Source organism: Populus alba, chromosome 12 (genome assembly GCF_005239225.2).
Source record: "Populus alba chromosome 12, ASM523922v2, whole genome shotgun sequence".
NCBI classification, from domain to species: domain Eukaryota; kingdom Viridiplantae; phylum Streptophyta; class Magnoliopsida; order Malpighiales; family Salicaceae; genus Populus; species Populus alba.
Genome location: NC_133295.1, coordinates 6022832 through 6040233, shown reverse-complemented (window position 1 = coordinate 6040233; position 17402 = coordinate 6022832). Strand labels below are relative to the sequence as shown.

The 17402-nt window shown below is 39.7% G+C and overlaps 2 protein-coding genes across 2 annotated transcripts; both read left to right on the top strand.

Moving 5' to 3' along the window:
- Positions 1 to 5832: 5832 nt before the first annotated feature.
- Positions 5833 to 11147, top strand: LOC140954364 (uncharacterized). The gene is made up of 7 exons (XM_073403693.1): positions 5833 to 6150; positions 6444 to 6758; positions 6960 to 7433; positions 7622 to 7677; positions 7841 to 9029; positions 9546 to 10310; positions 10794 to 11147. The coding sequence occupies exons 1-7, from the start codon at positions 5833 to 5835 to the stop codon at positions 11145 to 11147; spliced, it is 3471 nt and encodes a 1156-aa protein (XP_073259794.1).
- A 357-nt stretch (positions 11148 to 11504) lies between these two features.
- LOC140954363 (uncharacterized) lies at positions 11505 to 13900 on the top strand. Its single transcript, XM_073403692.1, has 3 exons — positions 11505 to 11977; positions 12084 to 12584; positions 13819 to 13900. Exons 1-3 carry the CDS (start codon positions 11505 to 11507, stop codon positions 13898 to 13900), a joined length of 1056 nt encoding a protein of 351 aa, XP_073259793.1.
- Positions 13901 to 17402: the final 3502 nt, after the last annotated feature.

The window sequence follows — 17402 nt, the reverse complement described above, 5'->3', positions numbered from 1 at the left end:
CTTTTTAATTAAATAGGGACTAAGTGAGTAAAATTTAGAGGGAGATTGATTGTTATAGCCATTCTTGTATCTAGGACTTGTTGTGAAATGATCTTCATGGTATGAATGGCACCTTTAAAGAGTTAAAGTACGAGTGTTCTTATGCCTACTTGCTTACATGTTGTTTTATCCTGTTTTTTTAGATAACTAGATTTGTCTTTGTTTATTTAATGGTGCATGCAATGGAGCTATGTTTTGTATTTTTTTTTATTAAAATAGGATTGAGCACCTTCACTTGATAGGAGAGTTGGTAGATATCTAGAGGAGCTGGAATACTTTTGATAAGTAAGTCAGTGACACTCCTATTTCTTGGATTTTCTAAGTTGTCAACCATGAAAAGTATTTATGTTAATATGAGAAATGAGAATGACCTAACTTTTGTTTAGTTTTTTATAGACAACACCGCTAATGAAGGTATGAAAACTTGATATTGGATTTGGGCTTTCCATGTCTTAATCATAGGTTGAAAGTGCTAGGTCTTGAATGTAGGTTTTGTTATTGATCTTAAAAATCCCTACAAGACAAGTTTCTTATCAGAATAAAAGACCCTTTGATTCTTAAGCAAGTAAATTGTAGGAAATAAATAATGTCTAAGAGAGTAAAGAAAGTGGAAGAGAGTATCTATGAATATTGTGTGTTTGTTATTGTCAAAACAACTTATATTCCACTGCTTACTTTGTAACCCATAGTATTTATGCAACTTGGTCATGTTAGCTTTCCTCATGGAGCGTGGTGAATGGCGTTGCAATTACCTCATAATGAGTAGTAGAGTTGCGAGTATATGATAGTAAGTTGTTTGTTATTATACCATTGATAGAAAAATTGATGTTCGTTATTTGTTGTGGTATCTTGTTATGCTATTTGTCGTAACCCATTTTTAGGTCCCCGCATAAGAAAAGAGAAGAATAAAAATTTATTAAAAAAAAAAAAGAAGTTAAAAAAAAATTTGGTTGAGGAGGTTCAAAGATATAAATGTCGAAATTTAACAGTATATCATTGACCAGTAAAAGCCCTATTGATTAAGGAAATTTTATTTGAGGAAGGAAAGTACAAATCAGATGTTTTTGGACTCAATTAAATTTTATTGAAGGTTTAATTGAATTATTAGAGGGTTTGATTGCAAGAAAATTTGATTTTTCAGTCAATTTGGGTTTTAATTGGAAGAAATTAAAGTTCTGGGGTCAAATTATATTTTTTAAAAGTTGATTGAGTCAAATCAGGGGCTTAATTGCATGCATATTAAAGTCTGGTGGCCAATTAAGGACTTAATTGAAGAAATCCAAAACTAAGGACTACAATGAAAAAGGCACGCAAATTAAAGGGCTGATCTGAAATTGATGCATTTTGGTGCCATTTCCTTTTTAATGAAACGGCGTGTTTTGGGAAAAACGGCGTCGTTTCATGTAATGTTCAAAAAACAAAAAGAAGCTTACGGTGCCGTTTTGAATGGCACCATAAGTTCTTCTTCTTCCCCTGCACACGCAGGGAACAGGGGAAGAAGAAGCAATATTCCCCTGCCTCTCGGTCATCTCCCTCTCTCCTAAAACCAGAAAAGTCGGCCACGACCCATGCCTACACAAACCCTGCCACCACGCCACCATGATGGAAGTCAGGCGCGCCGAAAGCTGCGAGTAAATCCCAGCTCACCTTACCTTGCACCATGGCAAGGATAAGGTGGCCCTTCCCTCCTCTACCTATAAATACCAGAGGAGGGAGTGCAGCGAGGGGGAGAAAAAAGAGGGAAGAAAAAAGGGTGAGGGCTGGCAGTATTTTTAAGAGAGAAAAAAACCGAGAGAGAGAGAGGACCATGTTTTGAAGAGGGACCGAAAGATAGAGACTGGGGAGAGAAGGGAAAGCTGGGAACCACCTGAGAGAAGTGTTACAGAGGGAGAAAAGAGGAGAAAAAATGGGGGGAAGCTTGGAATGATTTAAGGGAAACTAAGAGAAGAGAGCCGAGAGCCACAGTATATGGGCCGGGTCAGGCCCAGCCCAGGATGGTTAGGCCAGATCCGGCCCAGTTTTTTTTAATTTTATTTTTGTTAAAAAAAAATCAAAAAAATTTGTTTGTAACTTTACAAGTTTCACGCGTATTTTTATGGCATTTCGATTAATACAAAAATCCGATATTAAAATACCTGGTTTTCGTCAAAACTTCAAAAGAAAAAAAAATTCAAAAAAAGAAGAAAAAATGTTTTCGTGCATACGGCCAATTGTCTCCAAGTTAAAAATCATATTGTATATTTTTTATATATACACCAAAAATCAATGTTTAGCATGGATTTTGGCTTTAATAACCAGTTTATTAAAGTCAAGAGAACATTGGCCAAAATTTCAAAAACAAACAAAAATTTTATTTTGTTTATCTCTTAGTATCCGGGGCATGACATTACATGTAATGCGTACTCCGGATATTTAATTCTTTTTTCAGACAATAGAACCCGGGGTATGACATTACACGTAATGCATATTCTGAACAATAAGAAACCACAACATGACTTAGATTTTATTAGACAAAACAATGCAGTCTACTTTAGGTAGGGCGTAGTTGGGGTGCTAACACCTTCCCTTTACGCAACCAGTCTCTATACTTGATCTCTAAATACTAGTTAGGGCTCCTAGTAACCAGAATACTAGATGGCAACTCCCGATCCAGTTTTCACTACTAAGAGACAAAGAATTCCTTGTCTCACCCTATTTTCCACAATAGATAAATAACCTACCTCACCTTCATGAAAGGGGGGTGGTGGGCGATCGCCGCATTACGCCGCACACGTGCGACAGAATGATGACTCCACTGGGGACCTTGTGGACTAAGCATTATTTTGTCTGATTTTTGGTTTTGTCTGTGTTGGTCGTTAAGATGATGATTTTATTTACACGCTTTAATTTCTGTACATATTTTGTTCATATATTGTATAGATCTGTTTCATGCATCATTCTTTTTTTATAGAGTTTGTATTACAAACTTTAGGTTAAGTGGGGACTAGTAGCTTACATTATGACTTTTAGTTAAGGTTTAAGTTTGTGTAAACCCCAACTCTTCACTGAGTGCTTAGACTGGTAATGATTGGTACATGTGCCATCCCATTACCTGCTGAGCCCCTATATTGCCATTACGAGGGCAATCACTGGGACAACAAGAGACCCTTTTAGAGACTGAATAGCCAACCTACCCTTGTCAAGCATAAAAGAATTAGAACCGGCATTTAGGGTGTATGCTCCACAATACATGTTTTTTGCATAATACATAAACCTAACCATAAAACATATTGGTTTTCAGGTCTTTTAAAATGATAAGATGGCCATCATTACCAAATTTACTATTGTGGAATATAGGCAGATTTCTGAATTGTCACAACTATTAGAGGGAGGTGTCTCTAAATGTAATGCAAGGAAGCTTCCAGTAGTCAAAGACCTGAATTGCATGATAAATGAGATGAAGAGAATATTGGTTCATAGTCAGAACATTAATGAGGCAGCATTTTCCGAGAAGTTTGGGCGACTGCTAGAAATTACAAAGATAGAAGTATTGAACCCAGCAATCAAAGCCCTGATTAACTTTTGGGATCCTGATTACAGATGCTTTTCCTTTGGAAATGTGGATTTGTGTCCCACTGTAGAGGAGTATGGAATGTTGATGGAGTTTCCCAAACACTTGCACAGGGTTTATTTCCCTTTGAGAAATGACAAGATAATCCCTGAATGAAATTCCGTATTTGAGCAGATTTTTAGAGAAGAATGTCAGCGGTTTAAAGTGGAAATTTCTGGAGGTTGAACTAGAAAGAAAAAAATCACAATATGGATCGATGCTCGAAAGAGACAGGTTAATCGCTCTAGGGATATATGGTCTTATGTTATTTCCAAGCTTAACAGGAGTTATAAGTCTAGAAGCTGCTACTGCATTTGTGGAATATGAAAATACTCATGTCAACCCTATAACTGCCATATTAGCTGAGACGTTCCTGAATCTCAACCATTTCAGAAAGACTGGGAAAGGCGCAATGAGATGTTGTACTCAGTTATTATGCATCTGGATGGTAAGCCATATTGAAACCAAAAGGCCGATCTTTAAAAAATTTTGGTGGTTTAACCAAAAACCCTTGAAGATAGTAGCAGAAGAATAATGGGGAAACCTGGGTGATCAAGGTTGGATGAAAAGGCTGCAAGAGTTACCTAGTAGCCACTTTAGTTGGAAAGCCCCTTGGGTCGAATCGGTTGATGTCCTAGTCTGTTGTGGACAAAAATGCTGGGTACCTTTAGTTGGGATCACCGGTTATATCAGTTATGCTCCAGCCCTGGTGATAAGACAGTTAGGCGGCATACAACACATCCCAAAGACTGTGGGACTTGCTGAATTTTTTGGTTTTTTCAAGGATCAATCCGCGCTAGAAGTTCTTGCAACTATTAAACAAGATTGGACCCACTTGACTTTAATTCAAAAGGAGTCTGAAAGGTTAAAAGACCCCAGCTCAAATGAAGGATATGAAAAGTGGAGGAATTCGACCCTGACTGCTACGCCTAGTATGCCATGTTCTGAAGACGGGCCTTCATGAATTATAGAAGGGTCACTGAAAAGGAAGAAGGTCAGTAATGAGGAGGACCTTATGGGGCAATTAGAAAGGCTCCAAATAGAATTGGGAAAAAGCAAGAGAGACAAAGCATCATTAGAAATGATGATGATGGAAGGAGACAAAAGCAGAGTATTTCTAAACGAACAACTTGAATCTAAAGATGCGAAGATAATGATGTTGGAGCTGCAACTAAGCAAGAGAGAGAAGGGAGTACTGATTTTGGATTGGATGCAGAGCAGCTCTGAATGGGAAGCATTAAAGGTTGACTTCAATGACTATCAAGAGAGTGTGGAATACAATCAATACAAATTCCTGCATGTTCAAGCAGAGTTGCTAGACCGGATCGAGAAGTATGATGAGTTAAACAAGAAATATGTGATGATAGAAAGTCAGCTAGCCGAATTGCAGTATTGCAAAAGAAAAGGGAAGGAAGATGAGGTTGTTAAGACAGAGTTGGCAACTAAAAAAAATGAAATTTGGATGCTAAAAGCAAAACTTGACAAAGAGCAGGAAAAGGTAAAATAGTTGACCGAAAAGTGGGAAGCTTCAGAGAAACATAAGGAACAGATCAACACTAACAACAATACCCTGAATCGGAACAACATGTTGCTTATAGAGAAGATGGCCAAAGCAGATGAGCAAATGGATGAAGCTGTCATTCATGCATGGATTATTAGAACCAATGCTCGACGGGTGGGGAGGGACATCCTTCGTTATCGACAAAGCTTGGCTGAGATTGATGCATTCTTAGAAAAAATTGAGAATCGAGGCCTTGCTTTCCTGCCAGTGGCTAGAAATAGGGATGAAAAAGAAGAATGATGTACTTTTCTTCTTTGCTTTTGTATCCTCTTTTCAAGAGATGTATTAACTAATATTATTAATGAAAAGGGCTTTGACCCGTCTTTTGTAAAATATCTCTTATTAGAGTTAAGTCTACCAAAGCAATAACTTGACCAAAACTGCCCCTGATAAGGAACGTGACAAAAGGAGACCATACCCATTATGCAAGCGAAATATTGGCCATCAATCTTTTTTTAAGAAACATTACATATGCATCATGCATCATTCTTTATCATACATTCATTTACATTTTTTTCATGCACCACTCCAGATCGTGAAACATAGGTCCCCCATGAGATCAAGAATGGAGAACGAAGAGAGGGCCGCCCTAGAATCCCGCTACCAAAGTGAACTGGAATCCGTGAAAAATGAAGTTTCCTGGATGACCAATCTGCTTGAGCAACTTCTAAGAGCCAAGAACAGGGAGGGAATGTCCACCCAACCACCGATAGGAGCATCCTCAGCTCATGTCCCTAGGGTATCTCAGAACTTGGGGGCAGATTCGGTAACGGAACAACACTTTACACCTGTCATTCCCACTCAGCTCCCTCAAGCTCACGTCACTGTAGATTTAATAGCGGATGGCCCTTTCGATAATAGGTCCACTGGTTTTATGAACGACGACAAGATATCCACTTTGGAAGAAAGGTTAAGAGCAGTTGAGGGAAATGATTGGTTCGATCCCATGCGAGCTTCCGAAGTATGCTTAGTACCAAACATCATGGTGCTAAAAGATTTTAGGATACCGGAGTTTATAAAGTACACTGGATTAGAATGCCCAAACACTCACCTTCGATCTTATTGCAACAAGATGGCTAAGGTGATCCATGATGATAAGTTGTTGATCTATTTTTTCCAAGACAGTCTAGCAGGGTCTCCACTAAGCTGGTACATGAGGTTGGATAATGTCAAAATCAAGAAATGGAAGGATTTAGTGGAGGCTTTCCTTAAGCAGTACAAGTTCAACTTGGAAATTGCTCCGGACCGAACGAGCCTTATGTCAATGGAAAAGAGGAGTCAGTAAGGGTTTACGCACAAAGATGGAGGGATGAGGCAACACATGTGCAACCCCCATTGATAGAGATGGAGATGGTGACTTTGTTCGCTAATACCTTCAAGGCACCTTACTACGAGCATTTAATGGGGAGCTCATCTCAGCATTTCTATGATGTTGTGCGTGTGGCAGAAAGAATAGAGCAAGGGATTAAAGTTGGGCGCATAACAGAGCCTTTAGAGAAGATAGGTTTTGTTGGAAGAAAAAGGGAAGGTGACGTTAACAACTTAGAAGGCGGGTACAAGGGCAAAAAAGTAAATTACCAAAACCCACAAATTCTTGTCCATCAATTCGCCAACATGAACTTTGCCAAACCTTTTAACACCAATCGAGCAAACCCCCAGCCAAACAACTAAAACAACCAAAGGCCATATACAAGATACCCTTCTAAGCAACTGCCTTCACTACCCATGCCTTTAAAAGACTTGTACGTGAAATTGTTGAGCATTGGACAGATAGCTCCAGTCCTTCTACCACCAATCCAACCGTCTTTTCCCATATGGTACAAGCCCGAATTAACTTGCGAATACCATGCCGGTAATCCGGGGCACGGAATCGAAACCTGTTACACCTTTAAAAGGAGATTGTTAGCGCTTATCAAAAGGGGGTGGGTTTCTTTCGAAGACATGCCCAGCATCAATTCAAATCCCTTGCCTAATCATGCCGCAAGTAATAATGGAGTAGACATGATAGAAGTTGGGAATCAAAACAAGGTGTTGAAGGTATCCATGAAGAAGTTGTATGGCATGTTGGTAAAATCAGGATTTCTTGAGATAAATATTGAAGGCCAATTTGAGGGAGGTGACTATTGTGAGTTCCATAGGAGAGAGGGACATCATATTGAGGATTGCATCGAGTTTCGCAAGAAGGTGGCAAAAATGATGACTTTGGGAGAGTTGAGGATCGAACCCGCGGAGGTCAATCATGAGGTGAGTATGATGGAAGGTTAAGATAAGATGTCAAGAGTATGTAGGGTCCAACCAACAGCTAATGGGCCACCAAAGTTAATCTTGGCTAAACCTTCCTACACCAAAGGAAATCACAATGCCATGCCTTATAATTATGGTTTTGCTGCCAACATTCAAGATTCTCTTCCTTTGTTCCAAACTGAAATCAGTGGGTTAACTCGGAGTGGCCGGTGCTTTACTCCCGAAGAGTTGAGGAAGGCAAAAGGCAAAGAAGTGGTAGATCTTGACAAAGCAATAGAAGTTAATAAGCTGGTAACTGAAAAGGAGTCGAATGAATTTTTGAAGTTGATAAAGCATAGTGAATATTGCATAGTAGATTAACTAAAAAAGACTCCAGCTAGGATCTCCCTTATGTCCTTAATACTCAGCTATGAGCCACATCGAAACGCGTTGCAAAAGGTTTTGAATGAGGTGTACGTCCCTCAAGACATTGAACAGAAAACCATGGAGCATTTGGTGGGGAGAATCCATGCAACTAATTACCTGTATTTCACCACCGATGAGCTTGATGCTGAAGGTACTAGACACAACAAGCCCTTATACATTACTGTTAGGTGCAAGGACTACCTCATAGGAAAGGTGTTCGTCGATAATGGCTCGGCTCTTAACGTGTTGCCAAAGCATATTCTGGAAGAAATGCCGATCGATGAATCTCATATAAAACCAAATACCATGATGGCCAGAGCATATGATGGCTCACCTAGACCAATAATAGGGACTTTAGAAGTGGAGCTATATGTGGGGCCACAAATGTTCTTAGTGACATTTCAGGTTATGGATATCCACCCTTCCTATAGTATGTTGTTAGGAAGACCGTGGATTTATGCGGCCGGGGCAGTAACTTCATCATTACACCAGTGCCTGAAGTATATCATGAACGGGATGTTGGTGACTGTCAAAGCTGAGGAGACAGTATCCATAATAAAGAATGTGGCCATACCTTTCATTGAGGCGGAGGATTGCAAGGATAACAATATTCATGCTTTTGAGATTGTAAACACTGATTGGGTGCCTGAAAACATAGTACTAAGAAGGCCAAGGATCTCAGAAGCGGCAAGGATGGTGGCTCAATGCTTCTTGGAACGGGGGATCCCTTTTCAGTATAATCCTATCACTAAGGTACCAAAAAGGGCAAACCCGATAAAGATGAAAGGTGCTGATCAAATATTTGGGTTGGGGTATAAACCTAAAAAAGAGGATCATCGATGGGCTGCCAATCGGAGAAGGGAAAGAAGAATGGCCAGGATTGAAGGAAGAGAGCCTGAAGAAGAAAAGCTGGAAATCCCTCCCCTTAGAGTGACATTCTTGAAGGCTGCATATATAATGCAACCCAATGAAAGAGTAGAAAGCCTTGGTCAAGAACTGTCAAATATAAGCATAAACACCTTGGAGGAGGATAACATGGAAGGAGGTGACATGAAGACGGTAGCGGGAGGGGAAGATGAAGCCCTACCACAACTGACTATCCATACCATGGAAGAAGTCTCAGCTAACACCTTCGTGCGAAAGCTGGCCAAGGGCGAGAAGTTCCAAAACTGGGTGACTCAAGAAGCCCCAGTAGTGTTTAAAATGTAAACCAACTTTGTTTGCTTTAACATGCTTTTGTTATTGCTTTTGTTTGCTTTATTATCCCTAATTGACAGTCAAGGCTCAGGATGTCAATTAGATTTTGTCGTTGTCATTGAGCCCACCTTTTGTTAATGAGATCATGTGTTTTCCAAATTCGTCTCTCTATTTGTGCATTTATACCAAACACTTTCCGCTTTCAGGAACCCTGAAAGTGAATCTTCGGCAACACCACATACACTTAGCATCGAGAATGAATGGCCAAACTTTAACGAACATGTTATCACCATGGAAGAATAAGAATGGGATGAAAGCAATGTTAAGGAATTTATAAAGTTAGTAGAGCAACATGAACAAACCTAGGAACCAGCTACAGAAGAACTAGAAACCATAAACATGGGTAATGATCAGATTAAAAAAGAGTTAAAAATAAGGACCTTAATCACTCCTGAGGAAAGAGTAAAGATAATTGCCCTATTACAAGAATATGCAAATGTTTTTGCTTAGTCTTATGAGGATATGCCTGGTTTGGATAGAAATATCGTTGTGCATAAGATACTACTCGAGGAAGGTTGTAAGCTAGTCAAGCAAAAGTTGAGAAGAGCCCACCCGGATATTTGGATCAAAGTTAAGACAGAACTCGAAAAACAGTGGAATGCAAGCTTTCTAGAAGTAGTCAAATATCCGCAATGGGTATCCAACATTGTTGTCGTACCAAAGAAAGAAGAAAAGATTAGAGTTTGTGTGGACTTCCAAAATTTGAACAAAGCTAGCCCCAAAGATGATTTTCCACTGCCACATATAAATGTTTTAGTGGACAATGCTGCACGTAGTTCCACGTATTCCTTTATGGATGGTTTCTCAGGATACAACCAGATAAAGATGGCTCTAGAAGATAAGGCAAAAACAACTTTTGTTACACTATGGGGAACCTATTGCTACAAGGTTATGCCATTTGGTCTGAAGAATACAGGAGCCACTTATCAGAGAGCCATGGTGACTCTGTTCCATGATATGATGCACAAGGAAATTGAGGTGTATGTAGATGACATGATTGCCAAGTCCAAGAAGGGAGAAGAACATGTAAAAGTTCTAAAGAAGTTATTTGAGCATTTGAGGAAGTACGAACTAAAGCTCAACCCTGCAAAATGTTCGTTTAGAGTTAAATCTGGAAAGCTGTTGGGATTTGTGGTAAGCGATAAAGATATAGAGGTGGATCCTGATAAAGTGAAGGCCATCCAATCCATGCCATCACCAAAGACGGAGAAGGAGGTGAGGGGATTCTTGGGAAGATTAAACTATATTGCCAGATTCATAGCTCAACTAACCACAACATGTGAACCTGTCTTCCGGCTACTAAGGAAAAAGAATCCTGGGATTTGGAATGAGGAGTGTGAGGAGGCATTCAATAAAATCAAGCAATACTTACAAAGTCCACCTTTGCTTGTTCCTCCTGTATCAGGAAGGCCTTTAATACTATATTTGACGGAGACTGAAACAGTTATGGGATGTGTATTGGGTCAGCATGATGAAACTGGAAGGAAAGAAAGGGCTATTTATTACCTAAGTAAGAAGTTCACTGAATGTGAGTCCAGATACACTGTGATAGAAAAGCTCTATTGTGCATTAGTTTGGGCGACAAAAAGATTACGACATTACATGTTGTATCACACCACTTTGTTGATTTTAAAAGTGGATCCACTAAGGTACATCTGTGACAAGCCCTATCTCTCAAGCTGAATTGTAAGGTGGCAGGTTTTATTGTCAGAATATGACATAGTATATATGACAAGGAAAGCCGTAAAAGGGAGCGCGATTGCTGACCACTTAGCTGATAATGTTGTCGAAGATTATGAGCCATTGGATTTTGATTTCCCAGATGAAAATGTATTATCAATAGCGGGAGAAGAAGAAAAGACTGATTGGTGGACCATGTTTTTTAACGGAGCAGTAAATGTTTATGGTAATGGGGCTGGCGCAGTGATCATCTCTCCTGACCAGAAACAGTATCCGATTTCAGTTAAATTGTATTTTGAATGCACCAACAATATGGTTGAATATGAGGCTTGTATCTTGGGTTTAGAAGCCGCACTAGAGTTGAAGGTCTAAAAGATAGATGTATATGGTGATTCAATGTTAATTATTTGTCAGGTGAAAGGAAAATGGCAAACAAAAGAAGAAAAATTAAGGCCATACCAGGAATATTTAGTTGCACTGTTAGAAGAATTCGAAGAGATAAGATTCACCCATCTAGGAAGAGAAGGGAACCATTTTGCGGATGCTTTGGCCACATTGGCTGATATGGCTACGATTGATCTCGGGCATAAGGTACATCCTGTACACATAGACATCAGAAATAACCCAACTCATTGTTGCTCAATTGAAGGGGAGGTAGATGGAAAGCCTTAGTACTACGATATCAAGAATTTTGTGCAAAATCAAGAATATCCAGTGGGAGCTTCGAAAATGGATAAGAAAACCCTAAGAAGGCTGGCCATGGATTTCTACCTGGACAGAGAGATTCTGTATAAAAGATCATTTAACAGAACCTTGCTAAGGTGTTTGAATGAGACAAATGCTAAAAATGCTCTACGGGAGGTACATGAAGGGATTTGCTCAACTTATGCTAACGGGCATATGATAGCAAGGAAGATACAAAGGGCCGGTTATTTCTGGATGACATTAGAAAAAGACTACATCGACTATGTTAGGAAATGTCACAAATGTCAAGTGCATAGCGATAAGGCCAATGCGCCTCCGATTCCTCTGATTAATTTAGCATCGCCCTGGCCATTTGCGATGTGGGGAATTGATGTGATTGGACCGGTTAACCCAAAGGCTAGCAATGGGCATAAATTCATCCTCGTAGCTATTGACTACTTCACAAAATGGGTAGAAGCCAGTTCATACGCCCATGTAACACAGAAAGTGGTGAAGAGGTTTATAGAAAAAGACTTGATTTGTCGATATGGTCCGCTAGAAAAGATAGTGACCGATACTTCATACCAAATGGAAAATCAAGCATTCAAATTCCTCACCATATAGGCCCAAGATGAATGGTGCCATGGAAGCAGCCAACAAGAACATCAAGAAAATTGTGCAAAAAATGGTAGTCACTTACAAGGATTGGCATGAGATGTTGTCGTTTGCTCTCTATGCATATCGCACTGTAGTAAGGACCTCGACAGGTACTACTCTGTATGCTCTGGTATACGGAATGGAGGCGATGATGCCTTTGGAAGTAGAAATACCTTCGTTGAGGGTGTTGATGGATTTAGAATTAGAAGAGGCTGAATGGGCTAAAGTAAGATATAAACAGCTAAACCTGATCAGTGAGAAGAGGTTGGCTGCAATCTGTCATCATCAACTCTATCAAAAGAGGATGGCCAAGGCATATGACAAGAAGGTTAGACCTCGCATGTTACAAGAAGGAGATCTAGTGCTGAAGAAATTATTGTCTTCGCCAGGAGAAGATCGAAGCAAATGGGCCCCAAATTATGAAGGTCCTTATGTAGTGAAGAAGGCTTTCTCAGGAGGAGCTTTGAAGTTGTCTAGAATGGATGGAGAAGATCTAGCCAAACCCATGAATTATGATTATGTAAAGAGATATTATGTCTAATGTGTTTAGCTTTCTCGTAAAATCAATAAAGCAAAGTTTGGCCATGATTTCTTGGTGTAAAGAACCCTTTTTTTTTCATTGCATGGATCTCACAGCACTTAATTTGTTTATTTTCAAAAAAAAAAAAATCTTGAAAGAATTGGTTTTGTGCATGATTACAAGGAACATATCATAAAATGCTCAAAGATAAAATTTAAGCTCTTCCCAGTAAAGAGGTGACCGAACCAAACAAACCCTAAAGCTAACCCTATGATAAAACCTCGTCCCTGATAGCATTTTGAATTGTATGGCTAAATGGTTAGGTAATCATATTTGTAATCACTCGCATGTTTTTTTTCTTTTGAGATAAGAACAAGGTTTATCAACCCTAACAATGTGCGTCTTGAAATGAGAAAAGGTCATCTTTGTCATCCCCTCACTTTCTAAAGATTTTATCCTTTGAAGTCCCCATTTGAGCCGAACTGAGTTTCTTCTTTATGAAAACCCGACTAAGACCACACCCCGCACTGGGGGAAATGAGAGATCTTTTGTTAGAAAGGATGAAGACAATGGTACAAAAAGAAAGGGGTAAGGAATGGAAGCCCTAACAATTGAGAAAAGGATAAGAAAAAAAGGGAGAAGGAATTAGAGCAAATTATGAAAAAAAATATAATAACAAAAACAAAAAAAAAAGGAAGAGAGAAAGAGAAGAGGACTTGGATCTTTGAAAGTCAAAACCCCACAATTGGGGGCATTCCCATGGAAAAAAAAAAGAGGGGGAATGAATGAAGAAATGATGTTTTGATAATGCTTGAAGACTAAGATGAGGATCCTTAAGCAAGTTTCTCTAAATGCAACCTACGAGGCAATTTCAAAAAAAGAAAGAGGAAAAGAAAAAAGAAGAAGAGGAATATAGAACAAGAGTGGTCTTAAGTCTTTAAACCCTAAAACACTGTTGAGCTTTAAAACATCCTTTTCTTTCATAGCCCATAGACATAGCCTACATTACAAGCCTTCAGAAGTCCTTTCTAATCAAGCGCACGTAACTTGGGTTAATAAACGATGGTCTTATAACTCACAAGATTTAACACATGAGTGATAATCCGCTTTTGGCTAATATGAGACATTTCCTTTTTACACAGCTTTTTCGCATTAGACACAGCCTTTTTGCATTAGATGCAGATACTTAAAGGTTAAACAAAAGGTCACCTTGGATAAAAGCCCTGGCTTAAAGACAAATAGCATACCAGAAACCGATCCTTAGCTTAAAGACAACTCGCATACCAGAAACCAATAAAAACATCAATGGGAATTGCTTAAAAGGGTTTTTGACGCGTATATTGAAAGTTCTAGTTGTCATGAACAAATTCAAGTCTTGTTAAAGATTTTATTTTTTTGGAAAAGATTTTGTTGCGTGCTAGAACGAAAAAAAAAAACAAAAAAAGAAAAAAAAGCCCTTAATTTGAAAAATCCAAATTAAAGCACTAATAAGAGCATTATAAGAAGCAATCAAATCATACATTTTTGCAAAAGGGTCACTTAATGAAAAGGTTGGGGATGTGATGGATAAAAAAGGCACGATGGGAAATGGATCCAACATGTCATTTCAAGCACGTGAACAAGATCGTATTAAGAGAGAGTTTCAGAAATTGAAGGAAGTGATAAGACCTATGTTTCCAAAACAGGTAAGGAGGCATGCATGTCATCTAACATCGAAGCATTGCATATATATTTTTTCTGATTCATTGCAGAAAAAAAATCCTCAATGAAGTCCAGCAAAATTAGGGACAAAGAAAGAATTGTTGATTTAAAGAACAACAAAGAATCAAGGTTTTGACCCTGGAACGAGAAGAAGATGAAATGAATCCTAACATTAGGGAAATCTCAAAGAAATAGAAAGATCAATGAAGAAGAGTTTTCAATTCAAACCCTATCATCTTAAAGAAGGAACATTTTTTTTGGTTAAGGAAGATTGCTAGAAGGAATCTCAGGTTAACCACAACATAAAGATGTTAGCTTTGGTTGAAGGGAGTCGCTAGATGGGATTCCAGGATGACCGAGCTACATAAAGATTTTGGCTCTAGTTAAAGGGGATCGGCGAAGGGATCTCAGTTTAGCCTAGCCACGAAGAGACTTTGGTTATGGTTAAAGGGGATCGGCGAAGGGATCTCAGTTTAACCTAACTGCAAAGGATTTTGGTTCTAGTTAAAGGGGATCGACGAAGGGATCTCAGTTCAGCTTAACCACACAGATTTTAGTTCTGGTTAAAGGGGATCGGCGAAGGGATCTCAGTTCAGCTTAACCACACAGATTTTGGTTCTGGTTAAAGGGGATCGGCGAAGGGATCTCAGTTTAGCCTAGCCACGAAGAGACTTTGGTTATGGTTAAAGGGGATCGGCGAAGGGATCTTAGTTTAACCTAACTGCAAAGGATTTTGGCTCTGGTTAAAGGGGATCGGTGAAGGGATCTCAGTTTAGCTTAGCCACAAAGAGACTTTGGTTATGGTTAAAGGGGATCGGCGAAGGGATCTCAGTTTAACCTAACTGCAAAGGATTTTGGTTCTAGTTGAAGGGGATCGGCAAAGGGATCTCAGTTCAGCTTAACCATACAGATTTTGGTTCTAGTTAAAGGGGATCAGCGAAGGGATCTCAGTTTAGCTTAACCACACACAGACTTTGGTTATGGTTAAAGGGGATCGGCGAAGGGATCTCAGTTTAGCCTAACTGTAAAGGATTTTGGTTCTGGTTGAAAGGGATCGGCGAAGGGATCTCAGTTTAGCCTAGCCACGAAGAGACTTTGGTTATGGTTAAAGGGGATTGGCGAAGGGATCTCAGTTTAACCTAATTGCAAAGGATTTTTTGTTCTAGTTGAAAGGGATCGGCGAAGGGATCTCAATTCAGCTTAACCACACAGATTTTGATTCTAGTTAAAGAGGATCGGCGAAGGGATCTCAGTTTAACCTAGTCACGCAAAGTTTTTTGTTCTGGTTGAAGAGAATTGCTATAAAAGCAAAGTTTTAGATAAACCAAGTTGTGAGAAGATCAGTTTCAGAAATTCACTTTTGTTTATCTTTACAAAACTTACTTTGCAAAGTCTTTGCTCCGTAAGCATTGTAAAGAGGGGGCATCTATCATAACCCATTTTTGGGTTCCCGCATAAGAAAAGAGAAGAATAAAAATTTATTAAAAAAAAAGTCAAAAAAAAAAATTTGGTTGAGGAGGTTCAAAGATATAAATGTCGAAATTTAGCAGTATATCATTGACCAGTGAGAGCCCTATTGATTAAGGAAATTTTATTTGAGGAAGGAAAGTACAAATCAGATGTTTTTGGACTCAATTAAATTTTATTGAAGATTTAATTGAATTATTGGAGGGTTTGATTACAAGAAAATTTGATTTTTAAGTCAATTTGGGTTTTAATTGGAAGAAATTGAAGTTGATTGGGTCTGGGGCATCAAATTACTTATTTTTTTAAAATCTGTGATGATTGGGTCTTTTAAATGGCGCGTTTTGGGCAAAATGGCGCCGTTTCATGTAATGTTCAAAAAAAAAAAAAAAAGAAGCTTACAGTGCCGTTTTGAACGGCACCATAAGTTCTTCTTCTTCCCCTGCACACGCAAGGAACAGGGGAAGAAGAAGCAATATTCCCCTGCCTCTCGATCATCTCCCTCTCTCCTAAAACCAGAAAAGCCGGCCACGACCCATGCCTACACAGATCCTGCCACCACGCCACTATGATGGAAGTCAGGCGCGCCGAAAGCTGCGAGTAAATCCCGGCTCACCTTACCCTACACCATGGCAAGGATAAGGTGGCCCTTCCCTCCTCTACCTATAAATACCAGAGGAGGGAGTGCAGCGAGGGGGAGAAAAAAAGAGGGAAGAAAAAAGGGTGAGGGCTGGCAGTATTTTTAAGAGAAAAAAAAACTGAGAGAGAGAGGACCAAGTTTTGAAGAGGGACCGAAAGATAGAGACTGGGGAGAGAAAGGAAAGCTGGGAACCACCTGAGAGAAGTGTTACAAAGGGAGAAAAGAGGAGAAAAAATAGGGGGAAGCTAGGAATGATTTAAGGGAAACTAAGAGAAGAGAGCCGAGAGTTTATCAAAGGGAACCGAAAGAGAGAAAGATTGAGGAAGGAAGGGAAGGCTGGGAACCACCCAAAAATTATAACAAAAAAGGGAAAGGGAAACCAGTAAAGGAGACGAGGAAGAACAGGAAGTGATAGAGGAAAAAAAAATACTGGAGAAGAAGAACCACCAAAGTTGCCACCATGCTTCCTCTCCACCGCCACAGCACACCACCTGACTGCAGCTGACAACCCAGAAGAGACAGAGGAGAAAAGGAGAAGACAATGAAAAAACACAAAGGAGAGGGGACTGAGAAGAGAAACAGAGGAGAGGAGAGAAGGAAGGAAAACGTTGCCGCTGTCACTGCCTACACCACCACCTCTGTCGCCTCCGCTGCCGCCAACACCGCCACCGCGCCAGGTAATTTTCTTCCCTCCCTTGTCTGTTGTTCGCTCCAACTTCATTTTGCATGCAGAACGTTTACATTCTACAGCAAAATGAAGATTTAATTAGCTAGTTACTGTGCGCAGCACAGTAACTAGCTAATTATATTATTTGTTGGTTACTGTGTTGCGCACAGTAACCAGCCCATCCCATTGGTCACGGGCTGGAACATCAGCCCAGCCCACGGGGCTGGGCTGAGTCCAGCCCACAGTATATAGGTCGGGTCAGGCCCAGCCCAGATGGGTGGGCCAGATGCGGCC